The sequence below is a fragment of the Manihot esculenta genome, chromosome 5 (assembly GCF_001659605.2).
Source record: "Manihot esculenta cultivar AM560-2 chromosome 5, M.esculenta_v8, whole genome shotgun sequence".
NCBI classification, from domain to species: domain Eukaryota; kingdom Viridiplantae; phylum Streptophyta; class Magnoliopsida; order Malpighiales; family Euphorbiaceae; genus Manihot; species Manihot esculenta.
This window is the reverse complement of record NC_035165.2, coordinates 2,730,779-2,753,927: the sequence shown is the minus strand read 5'-3', so window position 1 is coordinate 2,753,927 and position 23,149 is coordinate 2,730,779. Positions and strand designations below refer to the sequence as shown.

The window sequence follows — 23,149 nt, the reverse complement described above, 5'->3', positions numbered from 1 at the left end:
AGACGGCACAATCAATTCCTTTGTGAACTAAGAAAATGTGGAGCTTTTGAAAATAGAGGACGAATCAAGAGTGTAAAAAAAACTGGAGTAAACATAAAGCAATTGTACATTTATTATTATTTAAAATTTAAAAGAAAAAAAAAAAGAGAGATAAAACAGAGGCTAGCTAGGAAATACTTTTGTCCTACCCAATGTGTAAGTTCATATTATGCTGAAAGCATCAGCTTCAAGTAACAGTACAGATTACAACAGTTGAGAGGATTGGTGGCCAACTGCTAAGGATCTGCTTGGCCTGCCATTTCCTCATCATGGAACTCATATTCATCCTCACTTGGCTCCTCATCGCTAGTTTCATCCTCTGGAGCAGCCCCTATGTCTTCTGGCTTGGCATATTTCTCACAGTATTCTGGTTGATAAGCCAGTAAAAGCAGGACTATTGATATATATTGACACAGGAATGCATTGTTCAAATCCATCTCTAGATGAAGCAATAATAATATCCATATGAAGGGAACATTGCATGATAATTAAGAGTTTCCAATTCATTTCCTCATGGCAAAGAGCTTAACACCTAGCATAGCTAAACAAAAGTTTTCTCTCTTGCAGTTGAAAGTTTAGCCCTGTGATTAATTTAATGATTCCTACATATTTAAGGAGGAGGAGCTAATCAGACATCCAGCACTCAGAAAAACACAAAAGGATCGTTACCTTTAACTCTCTGTTCATAAGCAGACCGGTCGCGCATCATCAAAGCTGCTGCCTCCCCATTTAGCGGGTCTGAAGGGTTGGGATACAAAAGCAGCTGTGGTAGAAATACCTCAAATACATTTACCAAATCTGAAGAACATAAAAATTGAACAGTGAGGTTATCATTATTGCTGGGAAGTAGCTTCAGTATTTATCTCAAGAAGACAAAGTATAAGTATTTACCAAACATGGGACTCCAAGTCTGATTGATAACATCTAAACAGACTGAGCCAGACCTGAAATCAGTATCAACCAAGATATTCAGCTTCACAAATCATTCTGAAACAGACAATGTAGTGAATGGTGATCTATGGAGAATACCCATTTTTGTTTCAACAGTTAACTACTCACATTTCATCAACATTTGGGTGATAGATTTTGTTAATAAAGCCTATTGAGGGAGACTTGTATGGATAAGCATCTGGCAGCTCAACTCTTATCCTCCACACACCTCCATGATAAGGACCTGCCATAATCCATCCACCATCTTAAGCTACATAATAAATGGCATTTCTGAATTGAGCTAGAAAGTTAACGCATTATGAAAAATAAGGGCTGCCCAAATCAAGCTTCTTCCTAAGTAAATCAAGCACATAACTATTTAGAACATACAAATTGCTTAAACTAATATGAGGAAAAATACTTGGCGATCAATAACTATGATCTCATCAATGAAAATCTCAATATTATTTTCCCCTCTCCTCACCAACAACTATAGATTGTTAAAATGACAAAACCAATAAATAGTAATTTTAAAAAAAGACCCACAAAATCAATCACCTTGCTTAGCTTAGAGTTTCCCATATAATAAGAAACTAAAAATCTGAAAAGGGTTAAGAAAAATAAATCAAGGAAAGATTGAGAAATGAAGATTTACTGTCATTGGGTCCATGGAAATGAACATAGAACTCGTGCATTCCATCATTGATCATCTCGACTTTGTAATCACTCATCATCCTAGCAAAACCCAGAATTTAACCAGAGAAAAAAAGTTGAAATTATAAGCAGAGGAAAAAAGAAGGGGAAGAGAAAAACAGAAGATATTAAACAGAAGATTAACAATTTCATCAAGTCCATGTCTCTGCGTTTGCTTGGTGACGACATGGCTTCCTTGTTCTAACTTCGTTCACCGCTTCAGAGGAAGGGCTCAAGAGGAAAAAGAGAGCAAATGGAGTTTGCTTGTCCCACTAACATTCTGGACATCAACCAGTAAAAAAACTAGCAGAGCAGAGACAGAGACAAGGTGGGATAATGCGACAATAATAATAATATAGCGACACTCTCCATTATACTGAAAATAAACATTTTTCTTTCCTTTATGGTAATTTGCTAAAAGGATATTTAGTTTAATTTATCAAAATTTTAAAAAATTATGGATTTGAATAAATTATTTAGAAGTTATTAATAACTAATTTATTTTTAAAGGAAAATATATTTAGATCCAAGTAAGAGATTTAAGGGAATATTTACATCCAATTAGAGCCCAAAATAAATATACCATTATCATCATCCAAGGAAATGAAATCTGGACCATCCATATTAGCCATCTAATAAAACTTGGAGTCCCAAGTGGAATGATGAGTGAAGTCTTATCCCCAATCAATGGGCTGCCTTCTCACAATTACCTACTTTGACCTTTGACAATCACCACTAGGGCTACTGGAAATTTTTATTTATTTATTTAAATTCAAAACATTTTAATTTTAAAAATAGCTTTAATATTAATAAATTAAAATCAATTAACTATATAACCATTGATAAATTTATTTTAAAATGATTATTCTTAACGTGTTATTAATATTATATTTTATAAAATGAGATTTCTTGTAGATCTTTACTGATAATTCAACGGCTATAGCTACAATCAAAAAATAAGGAAAGAAATAAAGAATTTTTCAAAAAGATACTTTATGCAATAGAAAAATTATTGGAACTGAAAAAAAATACTTAGAATTAAAAAAAAACTCTCGCGAGATAGGTGAGAAAAATTTTGTGAGGAAAACTCTTGGAATGAAAGAAAAACATCCAATACGAATGCGAGACTTAACGTGAAAGAGAAGATTTGGGTCAGAAGTCGAAGAGTAATTTTTTTTTGGAACAAAGAAAAAAAAATACTGGAGACGAATGAGTGATTTCGCAGGGAAGAGAAGACTTAAATTAGAGATTAGAGATTGATTTTTTTTATATGAACAGAAAAAAAAAAAAAGACACTCGAAATAAATAAGAGATTTCACATGGGAGTGATTTTCTTTTTATGAACAGAAAAGAAAAAGACACTCAGAATGAATGAGAGATTTCACATGAGAGAAAAGACTTGGTGTATTTAGTTGCCATCGATAATTCAAACAAACTTGCACATGCGAAACTCAATTTGGTTAAAATTGAGAATATATATATCTTAATTGAAATAAAAAGAATTTTAATTTTTAAGTTTAAATTTTTAATATTTCAGTTAACTTTTAATTATAAATTTTGAAGGCTTTTCTTTTAGAAGAGTTTTAAATTGGTCAAAGGATACAAATTTTAAAAGAATTAATGTTAGAGATAGATGCGAAACTGATTGTGGATGTTTATTTTTCTACATAAAAATTGGTATGATTCTGAGTATGTTGCCATGGATTGTAGGGTTTTTTTTTTTTTTTTTATTTTTTATCATAAAGGTCTAATTGGATTTTATATTAAATAAGGGAGCAAGCCAATGTTACTGCTCATTTGCTTGCAAGTACAGTAACATCTGATATTAGTTTCACTGTTTTGTTTAAACCACCCAACTCTATTTATAATGTTTTGTTACTAGAAAGGCTTTATTTTTGGTGTTTTCCTTATTAATATATGGAGTTTTTTAAAAAAAATTTAAAAGATTAATAAAATATATTTATAATAATTTTATTTATAAAAAATAATAAAATATTAATAATATAAAAAAATTATTATTTAATTCTTATAAAAATTTATTAATTAATCTCTTAATTTTAAAAAATATATTAAAAACATTTTAAAAATTATATTAGTTTAGTTCTTCTATTAATTCTATTAATTTTAACTGTTAAATATTAAAAAAATATTTAAAATACTCTTGATATTAATAGACTTTTTAAAAGTTTAAAATCAATTAATAAAATTTTTAAAATTATAAGAATTTAAATAATAAAATATTTAACACTTAAAATTAATAGAGAAATTAACTAGTATACTTTTTAAAATGTTAAGTATGTTTTAATATATTTTTTAAAATTAAAAAATTAATTAAAAATTTTTTTAATATCATAAAAATTAAATAATATTTTTTCTAAATAATGTTTTGTAAATAAAACAATACCTAATATATTTAATTAATAAAAATGTAGTTATTTATTAGGATATAAACTAAGCCAATAAAGAAAATTAAAGGTTTTAAAAATCATTAATTAATAACCAAACTAACACACGAGCACACACGGGCAATAAATCTTTACCTCAAATAACCTCTGTTATGCTAATTATTTACATATCAGCATGCATTTGTCCCTTTTTTAAAATAAAAAACTTCACAATAAATTAATTTAATTCAATTATTTTCTATTAATTTTTTATTTAAAATTAAAAAAAAAATCAACTTTTGTAAAATTTTTATTTTCCAAAAAAAAAAAATCATATATAATTTTATAGAAAATTATTTGAATTCTATTTTTATAAAATAAATCATATTAAATGGAAGGTTAAAAGAAAAACAATTGATCATAACAGACATTAAAATGTAAATGATGGTACATCGTCTCTGGCAAAAAAAAAAAAAAAAAATCATCATCCTCATACCAAAGAGATACTGCAAGTTGAATCATAGAAATACTAATTTCTTGTATTCATATACCTTTAACCTATTGATTCTTCACCATATTCCCAAGGCTTTTCAGTACTCAGCCATGTCACAAAAAATCTGATAAAGATACAAGCATGTGACAGAAGCATATACGAATGAACAGGAACTGTCTCAGAAACTGAAAGCAAATAAACCAAAAACATGTTCAAAGACATAACAGTGCTTGAGCCCCTACAGCTTTTATGCTCCACGAGAAATGGATGTCATTGATGCTCTCCAGTTCCATTAGGTGCAGAGAATTTTAATCACAGGCAGCAAACAAATTTTCGTTGAGTTATGCCCAGATACCCATGGAAGATGGCCAAATATCAAAACTGTTGAAGGACAAAGAAAAAGCAAGACTTCAAATATCTGAGCATTGCAGTTTACTTCACCAAAAGGCATTATCCAACATTTTTACGAGGCTTTTTCGCAGAATATAAGAGGGAGCCTGGTGATTTGGGAGCTTCACGCCTAGAACTATTTGTTGCCAATCCACATTCTGATTCATCATCATCGCTATCAATGTTATTTGGAGTAACCCTGTTCTGTTGTGCTCTGCGCTGCAAAAGAAATACATTGAAGTAGTAGCTCACCAGATCTTCTCTTTCCCTGGTAGGAAAAGTTCTGAATATCTCATCCCAGAAACACTTACCCAGAGATGAAGGATTTAACTGCACTATAGCCTTAAACTTTCTCTCTTCTGCTTCTGTCCAGGAAAGTTTTACATCTTCACCCATCTTATCAAACCTCCAATGAAGGAAACCTGCCCCCAGTTCACGCTTCACCTTCAACCTTCTTTCAGCATTGTGAAATCTGACACATTCAACAGACTTTGGCACTTCACACCCACAGGAATCTTGTCTTCCCTTACCAATAGGTTCTCGCTCAATGATTAATCTGCTATCTACTTTTTCTGGCGGCCAAACTCTTGTCCCAGCCCACTTTGGGTCGCTTTCAGGAATAACACCAGTCCATTCTGGTATTTCAGCCTGAAAATCCGGGCCCAAGGGAATTGACTTTTCAACTGGAAGGTCAACCGCTGAATGTTTAGTTGAGGAATCACCATCGCGGATCCCTTTTGTGCAAGAATCTGAATCGGTTTCAGTGGTTGAGGAAGATAATTCTGAACAAGACTCTGCCTGAAAAACATTTTTTTTGTGTAGCAGCTTCTTGCTACATTTTAACCTCTCTCTGAAATTGTAAGTGGATCCAACTTGATCATCATACATGCATGGGTGCATCTTCCGATTTTTCTGCAATGACTGCAATGAGGGAGAACACAAGTCTACGCTAAAATTGCTTCTTCATATGTAAACCATATAATGGTTCTTGCATGCAGATAAATAAAATTTTACATAGCGAGCTAAGCTTAAGAGGACTTCTGAACCAGTAAACATGATGGAAACATTTTCCTTCAAGCAATAACATGGACGTTGTTATGAAATCACCTTCAACATAGAACAGCATCTAACAACTACTAACAATTTTGAGCAGAGTGCATCAGGTGCCAAATTCGAAAGTTAATAACGGTTAAGATATACCATATACTTAAAAATAATGTCTCTGTAGTCCAATGGGTGCATGTAATATTGTGTGCACATTTCCTTGAATGCATAAACAAGTGAATGATGCAGAGCCAGGAAACTCTAATGCAGAAGCAATCTAACCAATGCACAATTTTTTTGTTTTTTATAAAAGAAGAAAAAACTAAAACCATAGACAGCATCCATAGAATCTTGACCCTTTAAAAATTTCAACAAATATATCTTAAACTACGCAATTAAATTTGTTTATACTCAAAGGTCGAATTACTATGTTAAAATTAACTCCTCAGAAGCCAAGTTAATACCGGATAATAATAATTAAAAAAAAAAAAATCAAAATTTTCTACTTTTAACAATTCTACTCTAAACTATTTTTTAATAAATCTACCATAAATTATTCCACTTAATTTAATTGCATCCTACCATTAATTTTTTTTTCTATTAAATTTAACACTTTTACTACATAAACATCTTAAATGGCAAAGACTAATTTATTTTAACTCCAAATTAAGCACTTTAACCCATATTGTGTTGATTTTTTTTTTTTTATGCTTCTCCATCATGTTAAAGATGTATATTCTTGACATTTTTTATTTTGATTTGTGAATGTTTTTAATGATTCAACGGATATGAAAATACTCATGCAATCAATATTATGAATCTTGTCGCTATTGTTTTTACCATGTTGATTTATTTATTAAAGCTTTATCTGGCAAAAAGATTGAATTTAACAGAAAAAATTAAAGGTGAGGTAAAATTAAATTAAATGGCATAGTTTAGAGTAGAAATGTTAAAATTAGAGAAGTTTGAGATTTTTGCTTGGATGTTTACATTACAGAATTTTAACTTTAATAAATTAATTTAATGGAAGGGTACAAATAAATTCAGTTGTGTTATCTATGGTATATTAATTAACAAATTTTATTTAGAGGAAAACTGTTAAATTATATATATTAGAAAAAAGTTACTATTTAGTTCCTCTATTTAATGAAATTAACTACTTAATCTCTATTAGTTAGTGAGGACTTTAAACTACTTAGTTTGAACTAACACCCAATATTACCAAAGAGACTAAAGTGTGAATGAAATAAAAATATAAAAACTAATATATTTTTAAAAAAATAGAAAACAAAATAAATAATTAATTAATTACATCAAAATAAATAAAAACACTGTACAGTAATTTTCTTAAAAGATCATTAATTGTGTAGCATATATTTAATACTTTATTAAATAGCATATGGGATAAATAATATACCAGTTGAACCCCCATTTGATCATAGTTAAAACTTAAATTCATGGCCCTCTGCTGGCACCAATTCAAAAACTGAGTAAAGTTTGAAAACCTAATCGAGTCGTGATTGTTCAAACTAGACCAAACTCACCAATTTGATTACGGGCTAAAACTTTTCATGTAAAAATTAAAATCAATTTGAAAAAAAAATAACTAGTTTTGATCAAAATCGGATTGAACTAGATTAAACTGAAACCAACAATGAAACATAAGAACAATTAAGGGGCCAGTTCAAGTTTAAACCCCGAGGCAAGGGCTAGTAGCATTTAGTAACTGAGGATACCTGGCAAGTAGATTTTTCAGCACTTGAATCAACATGTCTTTTCAAAAATAATGCTTCCCGAACCAGCAAAACCTGCTTCCATAATTCCCCATTCCCATAAGAATCCCACTTCGACCTCTCTGGTAATGAATCCACAACGCAATCACATGGATTCCTTGCAATCCCAGTAATCCAATTCACCACTCTACACATGGATTCCCTTTTCCTTTTACGACCCAAAATAAATTCCTCAACAGCATCTGAATCTAACACCATAACTTCATTTTCATCAACATTTTCATCTCTCTTGCCCCCATCCATTCCCACCATCGCACCCTTCACGTCACCCTCACTACACAACTTCACACTTGTTGAATTGGATTGAAGGTTTTCCTGAAAATCCTTGCAATTATTGTGCCTATCAGAAAAATAATCAGGACCCATGTTCTTTGCCACATTGTAGCTTAATTTCCCAACTTCCACAAAATTGACAACACTCCTTCCAGTGTCTATGTGCACAGATTCTTCATCATCAACGATACACTTCTCTTCCCTATTTGAATCCACCTTAGCACTCACATTCAGTACAGATTTCCAATCCGTTATATTTGAAAACAACCCCTTAAACTCGGATCCTAACTCCAGAACCCCGCCCATACTCAAAACACTATCTATCACTAGACTTGGTTCTTGAGTTGATGATATCACTCGATTTGGATTTTAAATTATTTTCATCAACAAGTCTCTCTAACCATTTCACTTATGCATCCAAATGCTAGGAATAAATCAATTTCACTGATGATGGAAGGTTTAGGTTCAATCCAGACTCTTCAGACACCACATCCCTAAACCATTCTTAGAAACAGTATCATATCTACCATACAGCTTCACAACTAAAATAGTTTAAACAAATCCCCAGATTGTCCACCTCCAAGCATTGGAGGAAATACACACCATCTATGGCACATATTTCTATAAAAAATTTAGAAAATTGTCAAACTGGCATCAAAGCTTTGCACTGAAGTAGGTTTTTAATCCGGCCACCTGAAAACGGATCAAGACCGAGCAGAAAACCTTTTGGCTGGTGCTTCTTCTGTGGGGTCTTGGAGCAATCTAAGGCTCACTAATCACCAGCAATCAATCGACCACCCTGCTATTAATTTCCCAGTTCAAAACACTAAAAACAAGTCATTCATTTCACAATCTTCATAATCGAAAAATTAAAAAAAAAAAAAAAGGGAAACATAACAATGACTACTCATTTAACATCGAAGGAAAGAAAGCGGATAAGTTCATATACGCGAAATGCGAATCAGAGTTCTAATGCAAAAAGAAAAATCAATTAAAAAAAAAGTACCGATTAAGCATACAGGTCAAGCGAGAAGATGACGTTTTGGCGGGAAAAAATGATCTAGGGTTTCCGAATAAAATTCATAGCCGCGCGCGCAAGCCCCACATTTAATTGCAGAATCGTAGAGAGGGGCATGTGCGACAGAGACAAAGAAAATAGTAATGGAACTAAACTTGGAGTTTTGAAATGCTGAGAAATTTTGTAAACATATTCAAACTATCAAAAAATGTTTTCAATGTTTTTTTTTTTTCTGAGAAGTTTTTCAATAATTTTTTGGATCCTAAAAAATAAATACCATATGTTTTATAGAAAAAAGAAAAGGATAAACTTTATATGCACTCAAACAATTTCTTCTGATTTTTATAAATAAATAAATAAATACAAAAAATAAAAACGTACCAGTCGAGAAACGTTTTTGATATTTTACCCCTCGCCCTTCTCTCTCTCTCCATGGCCTTGCGTCGTGTGTGCTAATTATTTTTAAGGCTTGCGCACTTGGCGTCGTCTCAAAAACTCACATTCTTTCTGTTGAAAAACAAGTTTGCAAACGGAGTGAGGTTTATTGAGGGACAAAAAGCCCTTATTTATAGGGGGCATGATTAACTAACCCTTGGTTAATTCTTAACTCAAGGGTTAGGTTTAAAGCTTTTTATGGAGGCAAGGATTTTTTTTATTGCAAAAAGTCTAAATTTATTGTGAATTATATAGGAAGATGAAAATATTAAATTTTATTTTAAATTAAAAAATATCTCTAAACTATTATTAAAATATAAAATATATCCAAATAAATCCAATAATTTATGAGTAAATTTAGAAAAAGAATAAAATTTATTATTTTTCTATATTTTCTATATAATTCGGGGCAAATTCAACAATTACTTGATCTTTATTATATATAATTTTCTATTTTGAATCATGACGCTTTTAATATAATTTCAATTTTTATATGAAAATAAATTAATAGTCATAAATTAAATGATTGAATTAAATATTATAAAAAAATAATTAATATGTATAATAAAAAAAATGGTATTTTAACTTGGTGCTTAAGAAATATGCATTAAATAGTTAAGTCTGACATAAAAAAAAAAAACTGATAATAATTTAACATAATAAATTATTTCAATTGTAAGTATATTTTTCACTCTTCCTTAAATATCTCTTGTTTTCTGTTTGTCTAAGCAAGAGGAAATATAGAAAACCTGTTGATCTATTAATCACAAAAATAATAATTTTCTAATTATTAATAATGAAAATATTCATAATTTTTATAATTAAAAAGTACATCAGTAAAAATATATATTTGAAAATTTAATTGTATTACTTTGAAAACTTTTTTACTATGTATTATTTATTTGTCTTCTAATAATATAATTAATTTTCAAAATTATAAATAAATTTTAAATAACTATTTAATTTTTCTTGAGACAGATAAAAAATTATATTAATAAAAAATATTTTTTTAATAAAAGAAAAAATTAAGCTATTATACACGCTTTAGATTTTTATTAAGACTTTATATAAAATTTTTAATATATTTTATGTTTAAATTAAAATTAAATAATAACAAATAAGTTATTTTATCAGGAAAAATATTTTTTTATGTAAAATATTTTTTAAATACTAATTAAATTCTATTTGTTTATAAAAAATAATTTATATTTATAAAATATTTATTAATGAAATAATTTTTTTACAATTTAATTTTAATTTAAAAAATAAAATATATTAACAATTTATATAATTACTAAATTTATTTATAGATTCCTTCAAATAGCTTAATTTTTGGGAAAAGATATGACATACATACACCTATTTTATGTTTAATCAATAATTAAAACATATTTAATATATTTTAATGGTTTTCTTTATAAATAAATATTAATAAAATTTTATCAAACAAAAAAAGATATAATTCCAAATAAAAATACGACTATACCTGATAAATTCTCTACCCAAAGTATGAGTGGTTAGAGTAGTATTACAACGAATTCATTTAACAGAAATATTCTAGAGTCAAACTCGTGCATAAGATAATTTGACAAAAATATTTCTCAAGTGCCTGTCTAAATTCTTGTATAAAATAATTTAGCAAAAATATTTCTCATTTTTTCTCATTTCTCGAGCATAAATCATTAAAGTCTCCCGAACAAAACCACGGAAGAGAGCTCCTACGAGATACAACTAGAATAAGGTTTTAAAACTAACGTCGTTGTTACGATTTTGGAAATCCACAATAACTAGTAAATTTCCATTGAACATTATCTTCCGAAACAACCGAATCAATAAAATTTGAAAAAAAATCAACCACATAAACAGAAACAGACTCATGACTTTTCCACATTAACGAAAGTTCTCTTCCCAATCCTTGTCTACTGACTGAGAAACAATCATCAAAATATAAAAAATTATAAAAAAATTTTATACGAGAACTAAGAGTTTTTATTTTCATTAAAAATAAAATATTCGGCTTGTAATTAAAAATCAAATCCTTCAATGTATTAACTGTCCAAGAATTACCGCATAAATCTGCTAAAAAGATATATATATTCTGAAAATTGATTGCATTGTATGTGGCAAATATTTCCACCATACAGAAATCATAATTGACGGTTGGAATATCTCGGAAACTCTTAATAGAAACAATAATATCTTCTTTTTCATCGATAGTTAATTGAAGTATATCGTTTTTTTATGGGGAAGAGAAAAGAATAAATTAAGTTTAAAGAAGAGAAAAATACGACAGTATCGAGTTACAAAGGAAAATGAACCAGAAGAAAATAAATATGAATTTTATATTTTAATGATAATTTATAATTTATAATTTATAATTATAATAATTATAATAATTTGAAGATATTTAATTTAAAAATATAATATGGAAAAATATTAATTCATGTGAACTGATTAAAATATGACTACCTATTAAAAATTATCTACTACAGATATTATTTCTTAAATCTGAAAAATCATCCTAAATGACAATTATATAATACATAAACCCATTCTAATAAAAAACTTCATTAAATATGAAATTTACATCTAGATTCAAATTTAAATAATTATTAAAAATTAAAAAAATTAAATTAAGAACCTTGTCACACTATACATCTAGATTCAAATTTAAATAATTATTTTCAGACTAACTTTTTCCTTATCATATTTTTTTCAATTTAATCAAGGCAAAAAAGAAAATGACACATTTTTCAATTAATTATTTCATTATTTTACTCATATCGAATAAAAGAAATTTAATAAATATAGTAATTAATTTATAAATATAAGAATTTGTTAATAAATAATATTCAGTGACTAATTTGTAAATGTATAGGAATTGATTTTAATTACACATAAATATTAAATTAAAAGATTATTTTACTAATAAAAAAGCTTTAAGGATTAAATTTAAAAATATATGTACTAATATATGGGTTCACTAAATATCGATAAATAAATTATAACAAAACAAGAGCTAGCAGACCTGGCCAGCCTCCTTCAACAGCAACTCCTGCCATTGATGTTCCCAAGATTATTTCATCAACTATTATTTAATAACTCTACCTTAAGAGGAACCCATGATGTGTTTGTCTTGGTGCCACAATGAAAGTGGAAGTTTTTTTAAGTACCAGATATTACTGGCTGAACACTATTGAGCATCATTGTAATACCCAGAACATGGAAGGTAAGCCAACTTAGAAACTGCTTTCCTCGTCTCTAAGCTATCAGTAAAGATGATGGAGAACTCGTATTTAGTTATCAAAATAATGCCTGCGCAAAATATCCCTATGAGGAGAGACTCCGCGCATGTGACAACCACCGACTATTTTGCAGCTCTTGGATGTCCTGATCCCAGCTCATTAGAGACTCGAACACTGGCACTCACAAGGCAATTTCAATTCAATAAAGGATGTTCTTGAGAAGGAACATCTAAAAACAAGAATGAGAAAGGAAAACAGATTTTCTATTTTTTTTTTTTTATTTTTAATCTTAGCTGCATTGATTCCAAGAAATAGCATGCCTTCCCAACCATTGATGTTCATGCTGTGACAGGAAAAAAAAAAAAAAGCATGTTAAGTTCAACACGGATAAATAAATTCTGCAATAAGAATGTTAAGACTGTTTCTGAGGAATAGACCAGATAGAAAGGGAGCCAACAGCAATAAAAGGATCTTCAAGATGTCCAGTGAGAACAATTATGGTCATAAAATACCAAATCTCAAGGCAAATCATCACAACTGAAGCTATAGAGAGTCTTGCAAATCCCCAAATTTCCTTGAAGGCCAACCAAGACAGACCAGTCCCGCCATCCTTGGACCATCCAACCACATAAACCACCTGAGCCAAAGCAATCCCCCAAGCGGAGACATCATAGGTTGCAGCAGCACCAGCCAAACCCCACTTGAATTCAACAATGCAGAGATAAAGTACCCCAATATGTGAAATTAGAGCTGCAAAACCAATCCAAGACAAAAATAATGACAGAGAGAGCAATTGCAACAGCAGATAGCTCAATATCTCCAAGGTGAACAACGAAGATATTGGTGAAGGAGTTAACACCATAAATGCAGAGAATATTAAATGCTATAGGAGCTGCAATGGCCCACAATTTTGACGATTCCAAAATGCAAATGTAGTTGGCGTCCTCAAAGTTCTGTATAGGAGGATAATCTCCAACTTCAGTATGAACCAAAGCGGAAGGTGCAGGGTGGAGATTGGAAGTTTCGAAGATGGAGACATGATCTTTCACGGGAAAATCACTAGGTATGACGCCATTGATCGGCGGTGCAGTGCCATGTGACTCCTCTTTTTCCCTGGGAGACAAGTTAGAAGAGGGTGAACTAGTGCTCCCCTCTGCACCGAGTGGGTCATTTTCTTTATTATTTGCAATTTTGGCTCCCTTTGATTATAAAACTTTTCTTGTTTCAGTATTTATATATATTTTTTGTCAATGAGAAATTTCTCTCTCGTTTTTTACTGTTGAGAAAGAATACATATGGCAAGCTGCATTGCTGTTTGTTGCTAGAATGGGAGCTGCAAATGAAGATAGCCAAGGAAAAGATATTATATTAAAGTGTAGGTGTATGAATATGCAATTAGCCCATTTCGCGAGTTAGGGCCCATTTATGATCAGCAAGAGGACTCATACACAAGCCAACATGGCATTTTTTTTTCTTTTTGTTTAGTCAGTGTATGAATATGGGGTCAAGAAGCCCAAGTCCAAGGTTTAGTCTAGAAAAACTTGTCCTGCCATGATGAACCCCAAAAGGGGAAGACTGAAACATCAGATGTAGTAGAAAAACATTTCAATACTATATCCCAAATTAATAATAGAAAAGGATGCTAAGATTCTTTTATAGGCCAACCACCAATAAAATTTCTCCATTGACAAAAAAGATATTTGCTAGAAAGTGTTGAAAAGAGCATGAGGCTCAACTTGCAGCATACCACATTTGGCTTTCAAAATGGTTCATGATCTTCTTTTGATATACTGTATGATATAAAAAGCTAAAAGCTTAAGCTAGATTGACAAAAGTGAGTATATGCTTTACCAAAAGAAAAGAAAAATAGATGGGAGCATATACTTATCTAAGTCCCTAGGACCTAGTGAAAAATGTAAAAGGATGATCATATCATTTGTGACTCCAACCAAACGAATTGAAGAAAGAGACATTAAAGTTGAAAATGAACTAAACCCAAATAGTAGCTTAATTTCAAATTGAAAATGATGGGCAAGCCTTGATTCACTCCTTAATTAGGACTTAGGGAGCTTTAAACCCTTCAAGCAATGAAAAGCAGTTGCTGATTTGGCCATTCAGGACAATCATTCTCCTTTTATGATCATGGGAATGGTGTATCTGGGGCCCTCAATGGTACAAATAATTATACTTTTCAGAAAACACATGGCTGGTTTAATGAATCTTGTGACACTCCAATTATCTTGCAAACAATTATGATTGGGCCAATTTCATCTTGCTGAGCTTGAAATCATTTGAAACAAAAAAGCAAGGCTTCCTTACAGCAGCAACTCAGGAGAGAGGGGGGTGGGGGGTGGGGGGGAGAGAGAAGAGCAACAGATAACAGATACAAGATGACCTGTGGAGTTATTAGCTTTGGATCCGTTATCCACTCAATACCAATGAACTTGATACTTAAACATTCACATTCCCATTCACAGTGAAGTTGGCATTAGCAGGAGATGATTGTGAACCACTAGATACTCCCCATGTTGTCACAAGAACCATCACCAGTGATAGAAACACCATTTCCAGAATCCATCTGAATCCCATGGTAGGAATCTCCAGAAATCAGAGCTTGTAGCAATTTTGGTGCTGGGGGAGAGGCCACTTCCACTACCCCCTCTAGCATCTTCACCACCATCCCCATTGTAGGCCTCATATCTTCATTATCCTGTATGCACCAGATTGCAACCAAAGCAACACGCTTTGCCTCCTCAATTTTATATGCACTGCCGAGTCTATAATCTACCACTGCTGATACATTGCCTTCAATTATTTGTTGTGCAGCATATGGAGGAAAAAACCATTTCTCCCCCTTATCACCCTCTCTGCCACCATTGCCACCAGCTGGAGATGCTGGTGCCTCTACATTTCTTCGGCCTCCAAGCAATTCCAATAATGTCATTCCATAGCTATAAACATCTGCTTTTGTGGTAATGGCCACTCCAGATATCCACTCCGGTGCGACATAACCCCATGTACCTCTCATGGTGGCTAGAACTCGACTAAAGTCACGACCGACAAGCTTTGCCAGGCCAAAATCAGATACTTTAGCTGTGTAATCGCTGTCCAAAAGAATATTATCTGGTTTGATATCACAATGGATGATGCAATCTCTACATTCCTCGTGTAAATATGCAATGCCTCTAGCAGTTCCAACTGCTACACGAAATCTAACATCCCAGCTCAAACTAGGACCACCTTGGCGTAAATAAACACTCAAAGGACCATTGGGCATGTAGTCATAAACTAAAAGCCTATGAGAATTCTCTGAGCAGAACCCTCTAAGCCTCACAAGATTGACATGTTGAATGTTCCCAATCGTACAGACCTCTGCCCTGAACTCTCTCTCTCCACTCCCTGGCCTCTCAAGGCGTTTCACAGCAACAGGAGTAGAATCTGATAATTCGCCTTGAAACACTGCACCAAATCCACCATGCCCAAGTTTATCTGAGAAACCTCGAGTTGCTGCATACAGCTCCTTGTAAGAAAATACCTTCAAATTCAATAAGTGAAAGCCCCCATCTTCCCTCCTACCCTTGCTCCTCCTCCTCTTCGCTTGCAGAGTCAGCAAAACTCCGATTGCTAACCCAACAAGGGCAATAGACCCAAGAATGCTAACAATCAAAAGCACAGATTTCGACTCGGCCTTCTTTGCAGTTCCTTCTTCTGGCACCCTAACAAACAGAACATCTTGATATGTGCTATCAGAGCTTAGATTTCTCAAATACGATAAAGTCCCATATAAATTCTTGCATAAATTAGTCCTCTTGTCATGGAGCAAACCGATACACGAACAGTTACCCAAACAAGACCTCTCGCAAAAGCTTCTACTACCTGGAAACGACACCGTAACGGCTCCCTCATACTCCATAACACCAACCTCCATGAACCCATCAGTCTTATCACAGGAATCCTCACTGTCCCTGCGACAGCCGCTAGAATAATCCCCAAACTCCCAATCGGAATCACTAACAGGCGTAAAGCCTGGAACGCAAAAGCAGGGCTTTGGTGATGTGGAACTGCTTTTACAAAATCCCAAATCCCCGCATAACCGATAAACTTTACACCGATTCTCCGGCTGTGACCAGAACATATTCCAATTCTCTGCCTGCGTCGACCACGTATATTGTTTGAGCTGCCCGTCGACATCCACTTGAAATCGCGTTAACGGGGGACTCAGTGCTTTATCTAATGCTATTTCCGTGTACCAAAACGATGCCGCGGGGGTATAAGGATTGGCGAAGTGGAAATTGTAAATGTACGGTACTGTCATTTCAGGTACACCGGCGAATCTCGAACCGGTCCAGTTGCCTGTGCTCCAGTAACTGAAACTTCTGTTGTATACGAGATCAAATTCGTTGTACCCTCGTGGGCTTAGTCTGAGAGAATATAACCCAGGTGATGGGTCGGCTATGCTCCGCCAAGAGGTTAAAGATTGCTCCTTAGTGATGTTCATGCCAGGTAGCCATGTGTCCGTCGGGTAATCGAAGCTCTGCCACAATATTGACCTGGTGGCCGATAGTAGGACCAGATTCCCATTGTCCAGAAAGCGAAAATCCGTTGCTCGTTCACCGTTTGTGCTCTGCCAAATGACAGAATTTGGCGACTCCATTATCGCCAGTTTGCCAGTTTCAGTGATTTGCAACTTGGAAGAAGCAAGACTGGTGATGGGTGTTTCACGATTTGCAACCCAAACATAAGTTGGAGTCGGGGTCGAAGCGTACCAAATACCCAGGTACCATTTCGAACCTCCATGTGGACTGAAAAAGCCCAGCAGAAAAGTGCGGTTTTCGCTTGGAAATGTGAAGTTCCCGCTGATTATAACATTGGTGGACTCCAATTGCTTGCTGATGTTGTGTCCGGTGTAGTCTCCTAGTGAATTAATCGGCTTTTGAGTGGTGAATACTAAATTCGAGGAAGCTCCCACCGCAAGGTAGAAGAAGAAAGAAATAGAAATCATGACAGTAGCAGTAGCAGCAGCAGAAACAGAGGCTGGTGACATTTCAATGAACTAAATCAGAAATGTTTCAGTTTCCTTAGCCAAGAGGAAAAGAGAAAAAGAGAAAAAGAAAGAGAGCATCTTCATCTCGTGAGAGAGGACATGGCGGAATCAGTAGAGGGTTTGGTGAGGTCCTCTAAGATTCACTTTCCAATTAAACTTTTTTAGAGAGAGAATAAGGAGATTTTGTATAGATATCTGCAAAAGCTTCATCTCGATGACACAAACAAGGACAAAAAGCTATACCAAGTAGTTTATATTACGAAAATAACCTCTGAAGTTATGTCCTCGTTCCCGAGTCCGTTTCGTTCACTGCTCAATGCTTAGAACAAGAATTTGTCTGTTAAAATCCCAACCGCTGAATATAGAACGCTCCTTAAATCCCACGAAATAGGGTTGTTTCAAGGACTGGACAGTAATTAAAAGTGGGAGAAAGGTTATTCCGGTAAAATCAGGAGGAAAGGTGCTGGAAATGGTAAACTGGGATTCGGAAATGTGATGTCGTGGCAGACAACTGCGGTAACGCCACTCACCAGGTTATCTTCTTTTAATAACTTATTGACGTGGTAAGAACTTATTGGTATATGGAGTTTAAAAAGTCAACAATATAGTCCCTACTTTGACCTTTGTATATCACCTACTACTTTATTAATAATCGTTTGATTTGAAGCTCCAATGTGTCAGCTGGCAAATGTCAATTTTTATTTGATTTGGAAAACTAAAAAATGCAGACGAAAAAAAAAAAAGAAAAATTTGAGATCTATAAAAGTAAAAGTTTTCAAATAAAACATTTTTATTAAAAATTTATTAATATCTATTATTGTAATTATTTACATACTTTAATTAATATGATATAAATTTAAATATGAATATTTAATTAAAAAGACTACAAATTTGTATTTGTACAAAATGTAACATACATTGAATACATGAAATCAACTTTTGGTTGGATGCTTAATATGGAAAAGAAGAGAATTCAGCATACTTCCAGCCACAAAAATGAGAAGAAGAGAGAACAGGGACAAATGCAGACATTTTCAATCTGAAATCATGGAGTCTTCTTTTTTTTTTTTTTTTGGCTGCAACAGAATTTGCATTAATAAGAAAACACGGAGTCTGCTATATTAGAAGTTGCATTGTTTCATGATTGGCCATTTTAGTATTAATTCTTTTGGAAAAAAAAAAGTATTAATTCTACGATAACTGGGTTCGTCGTCTTTCTTTATGGGCGGAAGTTAGGCGTAGACAGTGAAGTTAAACTGCTCTTGGGAATCTTTTACCTGTTCAAACAAATCACAAATGGTCCATATTAAACAGATATGGTCCGTTGATAACAGCTCACAAAGCTCTATTTGGCTCCTAATTTCTACTTAGAAAATGATCGTTATTTAAACCTCTCCCACCGATTCTAAATGCTCCCAATTAAACACACCATTAACAATTTCACCATATTCTCCAAGATATATAACCACAAGTAGACTAAAGGATGGACATGGAACTCTTGGACGGACGGAACAAGCGGGTAGGTGCTGAGAAATCTGTGAAGGAATAAGAGAAATATACATATGTAAGAAACAATGTGCAGAGCAATCTCCCACTACGTTTGCAATTTCTTTTGGTTACTTTTTAAGTTCTATCTATATTGAAACAAACAATAACCAACTGCCGGAGGAATAATATTAAAATGGGCTAAAATTCAATGCCAAGCCAATTTGAATGCATATAAACATGGTATATCTTTTCATTTTCCATACACTAATTGGGTTCCCAATTCTGAATCCTTCGAAATCTAACAGATTTAATTTACAAAGACTGACAAAAAAAATCCAAATTTAAGCAGCATACAACAATCAAATACAACAGAAAGGGAATTGTAGTTCATTCACATAAACATGGAGACGGAAATGAACATTTGCTTTATCTTTGTTATGTAACTTTGTTTGCGTAAAACTTCCTCTAAGGTTGTTCTTCCTGAACTCTTGATAACAATGTGGCTATCTGTACTCTGCAGGCCCATTTGAAAACTATACACCAAGGTATTAACAAAGGGATATGAAGAGGTAACTTGTTTTCATGTTGCACTAAAAATCCGTTCCTTTTCTCTTGACCTTCTCAGAGATGATCAACATAAAACTATGGTACTTCAAACTCTTCAAACCAACCAAGACCAAACGTAAAACAACCCATGGGAACTCAACTGAACAGTCGTGAGACAGCACTTACACAGGACAGCAGCAAACTAAGTACGCAAGCTTTCAATTGAAACAGCAAAAGAATTTCATTCTTGAAAATCATAAAAGATCTACTAATTGAAGTCATGGTCAAATACCATTTCCTGCAATGTTCAAGAAGCATATAGTAAGTGCACCGAGAAAAAAGTTAGTTCATTCATGTAACAGCATCTATATAGTTCCTTATTAGCCAGATTATTTCAGGTACCAATTACAACTACTGACAAGTAACAAAATCATTCACTAGATAGTAAGAGTAATATAGATCTTTTCCTCTCGTATTACTTCCACATTATTTTAAGCGATATCAAAGTGATTTAATAATACCAGCAAGCTTTTACTAGGGTTATGATAAACAATTATGTTGAGGGAAGTTACAATATATCCAAACACTGCAGTTAGAGACATTTGCTAAGAGGAAAACCTGATCACATATGGGGCAGGTGTCACTCCTTTCCATCCACTCCAGAATGCATGACAGGTGAAAATGATGTTCACATTTGGTGATAAATTGTGGATTCTGTGTGTCATACTCTGCAAATACAGGCAGCCATGGTTGAACAATTATCTATGAGCTATAAAAATACAGATTCCATGCAGAAACAAAAATTTGTTCCCTAATTACACCATCACACCTTCAAGACAAATGGGACAAGCATCCTCTTCTTCTGTTGCTGAAACAATAGCTTCATTTAATTTTGATATTTCTGGCTTCTTTGGTGAGATGGGCAAAGAACTTGCTAGAGTTTTGCAATCGGGTTCCTCAAGATCCTCACATGTCGCTAAAGTTTCAAAACTACCGCCACTAATTGTTTCTCTAACAGATTCAGAATCTGAAGATAGTAGACCTCCCAAAACCACATCATATGGCAGAGGCGCAGGAGGAGACCGGAAAGTATCAGGTGTAGATGTATTAAGATTCAATTCAGCTAGTAGACCTGCAGCGAATGCAGATGCTGCGCCATTGTGAGATGTTAAGGATTCATGCTCTTCCAAAGCTGGTGGGCACTGCAGAAAAGTGTTTAAAAATTTAAAGAATGATATTCTGCTGGGCAGTGATTCCCATGAACTCCATTTCACAAAAACTAGCAGGTTAGAGGTTTCCATTTAGCAATCTTGGTCAAAGCATGTGAAACCATGCCACACCTTGTGCCCCTCATTAAAAATATCTTTATGTCCAATTCTGAGGGTTGCAATTCACATCCATTAGTCATTGTGATAACAAACACAAGGATGAAACAGAGACATGCCAGGGGGGGTGCGAGCAAAGAAAGTAATGAAGGAATGGAGACAATGACAAGGCATAGCTGCTGCAAGGGCATGAGAGAATAGAAAGCTATAGTTCAGAGTTACATTGCATATAAGGTTTATCTTTCACGGAAACCAAAATTCATTCTGTTCCAGTTTTGAACTCCAATGAAAACTAATTGACATCCAAGTATCAATTATGATCTTAATCACCTTATAAGCACCTTTTCGTTCTTATGCCTTTCCAATGTAGGATTCCCAACACTCCCCCTCTCAAGTGCAACCACATGGTTAGTACTTGACAATTAATTGGGCTCTGATAGCATATTAAATTTGGAAAGAGTGTCAAGTATATTAAATATTAATTTATTTTATATGGGCTTATATAAATGATTGCATTGCTTTACTTATCAAAATAACTAGCCAACTTGATATTGCAACCCAATCATGTAATGATAGAAATAGTTTCTCAAGCATTACAAAAGCTAAAGCATAGGAAGCACAGGGCCAGAGAAGATGAAGATTTACTGACATAGTAATATACAGGTGTTCCATGAAGATGGGGTTTCCTGGAAGAACAACAACAACCTCCCATCCCCTGCAATTATTTATGTAATTCAGCCAATGCTACCTCCTCCTTTGCATAGTTCCTGTCTGTCATCAGAGGATGATCAAAAGACAATTAAGTAACAGAAGCAGGAACATGTGGACAACCATGAAGAATGACTATAACTTTGAATAAACAATGAACTACACTCAATCAAAACTTATGCCGAGAAAGGAAACTAAGTACATAACAAAATTGCCAGTTCCACAATGTCTAAAATGATACACAATCCAATAACATGAACAAGGAAATTAAGGACACAACTCAACTATGCATCAATAACAATCTAGCTGACGTCAGACTCTGTGAATCATTTTCTTCCATTCAACGAAAGTACGAATTACATTCAAAGATCTTTGTGGGGCTAACAAAAACTACACGGATAAATGATCTGAATTCCCCCCCAAAAAAATTAATAAACAACTTAAAAAAGCTCAGCACGAGATAAAGTATACAAATAGCACGAGTTAACAAAATAAGCAATGCCGCCCTAGAGCAACAACCAATAGCTTGCGATTTAGCACTTCACATCTCATAACGAAAATTTCGCAACTAAATCATGATATCTTAACACTAAAAATATTCCCAATATCAAGCAAAACAATCGAAAGGGAAAAAAAAACAAGAACAGCTAGATTTCAATAGAGCTGAAGAAAACGAATTCTATAAAAGAATCACAGATAATTAAAAATACCAGCGATAACAGCAATAGCACCGATAGAATTTTAGTGCCAGGGTGACCAAAAGAAGAGCAGAAACCCTAATTTGAGAGAGAAGAAGAACCGTAGATGAAATTAGAATCGGTGAAAGGAAAGCGAAGAGACATGAAAGGGAGAGAGAGGTTTTGGAGTTTTGTAGGTGTTCTTTATACCCCGTTTGTTGCATTGTACTCGTCCTCCACTCATATCCTTCTCATTGGCTATGGAGTAGTAGATTTTCAATAGTGTGCGTATAACTGTAAATATAAGCAAATCCGGTGTTGAAATGTAAAATGGGAGAATCTATCGGTCAAAATCGTTATTTTATTTTTATATTAATTACTTCATTCCATAATCCCTATATCTTTATTCACCTAAACCAATAAAATTAATTTTATAATATTTAATTAATAAAATTATATATAAAAAAATAATAATTAATATAATTTTAAAACCAAAGTTATATTGAAATGAAAATTATAGAAAATTAAAGTGGAGAGATTGGAACTTGAATTGTGAGTAATTAATGTCTTTAATTATTAGACTAAGCAATTATTGTTTTATTTTAAACGAAATCATTGTCAATT

General features: G+C 33.1%; 5 protein-coding genes across 13 annotated transcripts; all 5 read right to left on the bottom strand.

The window, feature by feature from the left end:
• Positions 1–88: 88 nt before the first annotated feature.
• LOC110614382 (ubiquitin-conjugating enzyme E2-23 kDa) lies at positions 89–2,008 on the bottom strand. Its single transcript, XM_021755901.2, has 6 exons — positions 1,808–2,008; positions 1,625–1,704; positions 1,099–1,213; positions 931–983; positions 709–837; positions 89–406 (listed from the first exon to the last, which is right to left on the bottom strand). The coding sequence occupies exons 1-6, from the start codon at positions 1,849–1,851 to the stop codon at positions 276–278; spliced, it is 552 nt and encodes a 183-aa protein (XP_021611593.1). The 5' UTR covers positions 1,852–2,008; the 3' UTR covers positions 89–275.
• Positions 2,009–4,567: 2,559 nt separating this feature from the next.
• Positions 4,568–9,588, bottom strand: LOC110615937 (AT-rich interactive domain-containing protein 1). 8 transcript variants are annotated; one of them, XM_021758171.2, is made up of 3 exons: positions 9,439–9,588; positions 7,710–8,865; positions 4,568–5,850 (listed from the first exon to the last, which is right to left on the bottom strand). In XM_021758171.2, exons 2-3 carry the CDS (start codon positions 8,343–8,345, stop codon positions 4,990–4,992), a joined length of 1,497 nt encoding a protein of 498 aa, XP_021613863.1. In that variant the 5' UTR covers positions 8,346–8,865; positions 9,439–9,588; the 3' UTR covers positions 4,568–4,989. The 8 variants fall into 8 exon arrangements, with proteins under 8 accessions (XP_021613863.1, XP_021613860.1, XP_021613859.1 ...); XM_021758168.2 differs by having other exon boundaries at positions 7,710–8,841; XM_021758167.2 differs by having other exon boundaries at positions 7,710–8,838.
• Positions 9,589–12,475: 2,887 nt separating this feature from the next.
• On the bottom strand, positions 12,476–14,489 carry LOC110614631 (protein DETOXIFICATION 34-like). Its single transcript, XM_043956457.1, has 3 exons — positions 14,485–14,489; positions 14,031–14,070; positions 12,476–13,936 (listed from the first exon to the last, which is right to left on the bottom strand). Exons 1-3 carry the CDS (start codon positions 14,487–14,489, stop codon positions 13,445–13,447), a joined length of 537 nt encoding a protein of 178 aa, XP_043812392.1. The 3' UTR covers positions 12,476–13,444.
• On the bottom strand, positions 14,489–18,352 carry LOC110615666 (G-type lectin S-receptor-like serine/threonine-protein kinase SD2-2). The gene has a single exon (XM_021757664.2). The coding sequence runs from the start codon at positions 17,779–17,781 to the stop codon at positions 15,250–15,252; it is 2,532 nt and encodes an 843-aa protein (XP_021613356.2). The 5' UTR covers positions 17,782–18,352; the 3' UTR covers positions 14,489–15,249.
• A 1,121-nt stretch (positions 18,353–19,473) lies between these two features.
• LOC110615867 (probable E3 ubiquitin-protein ligase RHB1A) lies at positions 19,474–22,774 on the bottom strand. Of its 2 annotated transcripts, XM_021758047.2 has the most exons (5): positions 22,559–22,774; positions 21,790–21,911; positions 20,645–21,017; positions 20,434–20,543; positions 19,474–20,113 (listed from the first exon to the last, which is right to left on the bottom strand). In XM_021758047.2, exons 2-5 carry the CDS (start codon positions 21,850–21,852, stop codon positions 20,084–20,086), a joined length of 576 nt encoding a protein of 191 aa, XP_021613739.1. In that variant the 5' UTR covers positions 21,853–21,911; positions 22,559–22,774; the 3' UTR covers positions 19,474–20,083. The 2 variants fall into 2 exon arrangements, with proteins under 2 accessions (XP_021613739.1, XP_043813014.1); XM_043957079.1 differs by lacking the exons at positions 21,790–21,911; positions 22,559–22,774 and having other exon boundaries at positions 20,645–21,783.
• Positions 22,775–23,149: the final 375 nt, after the last annotated feature.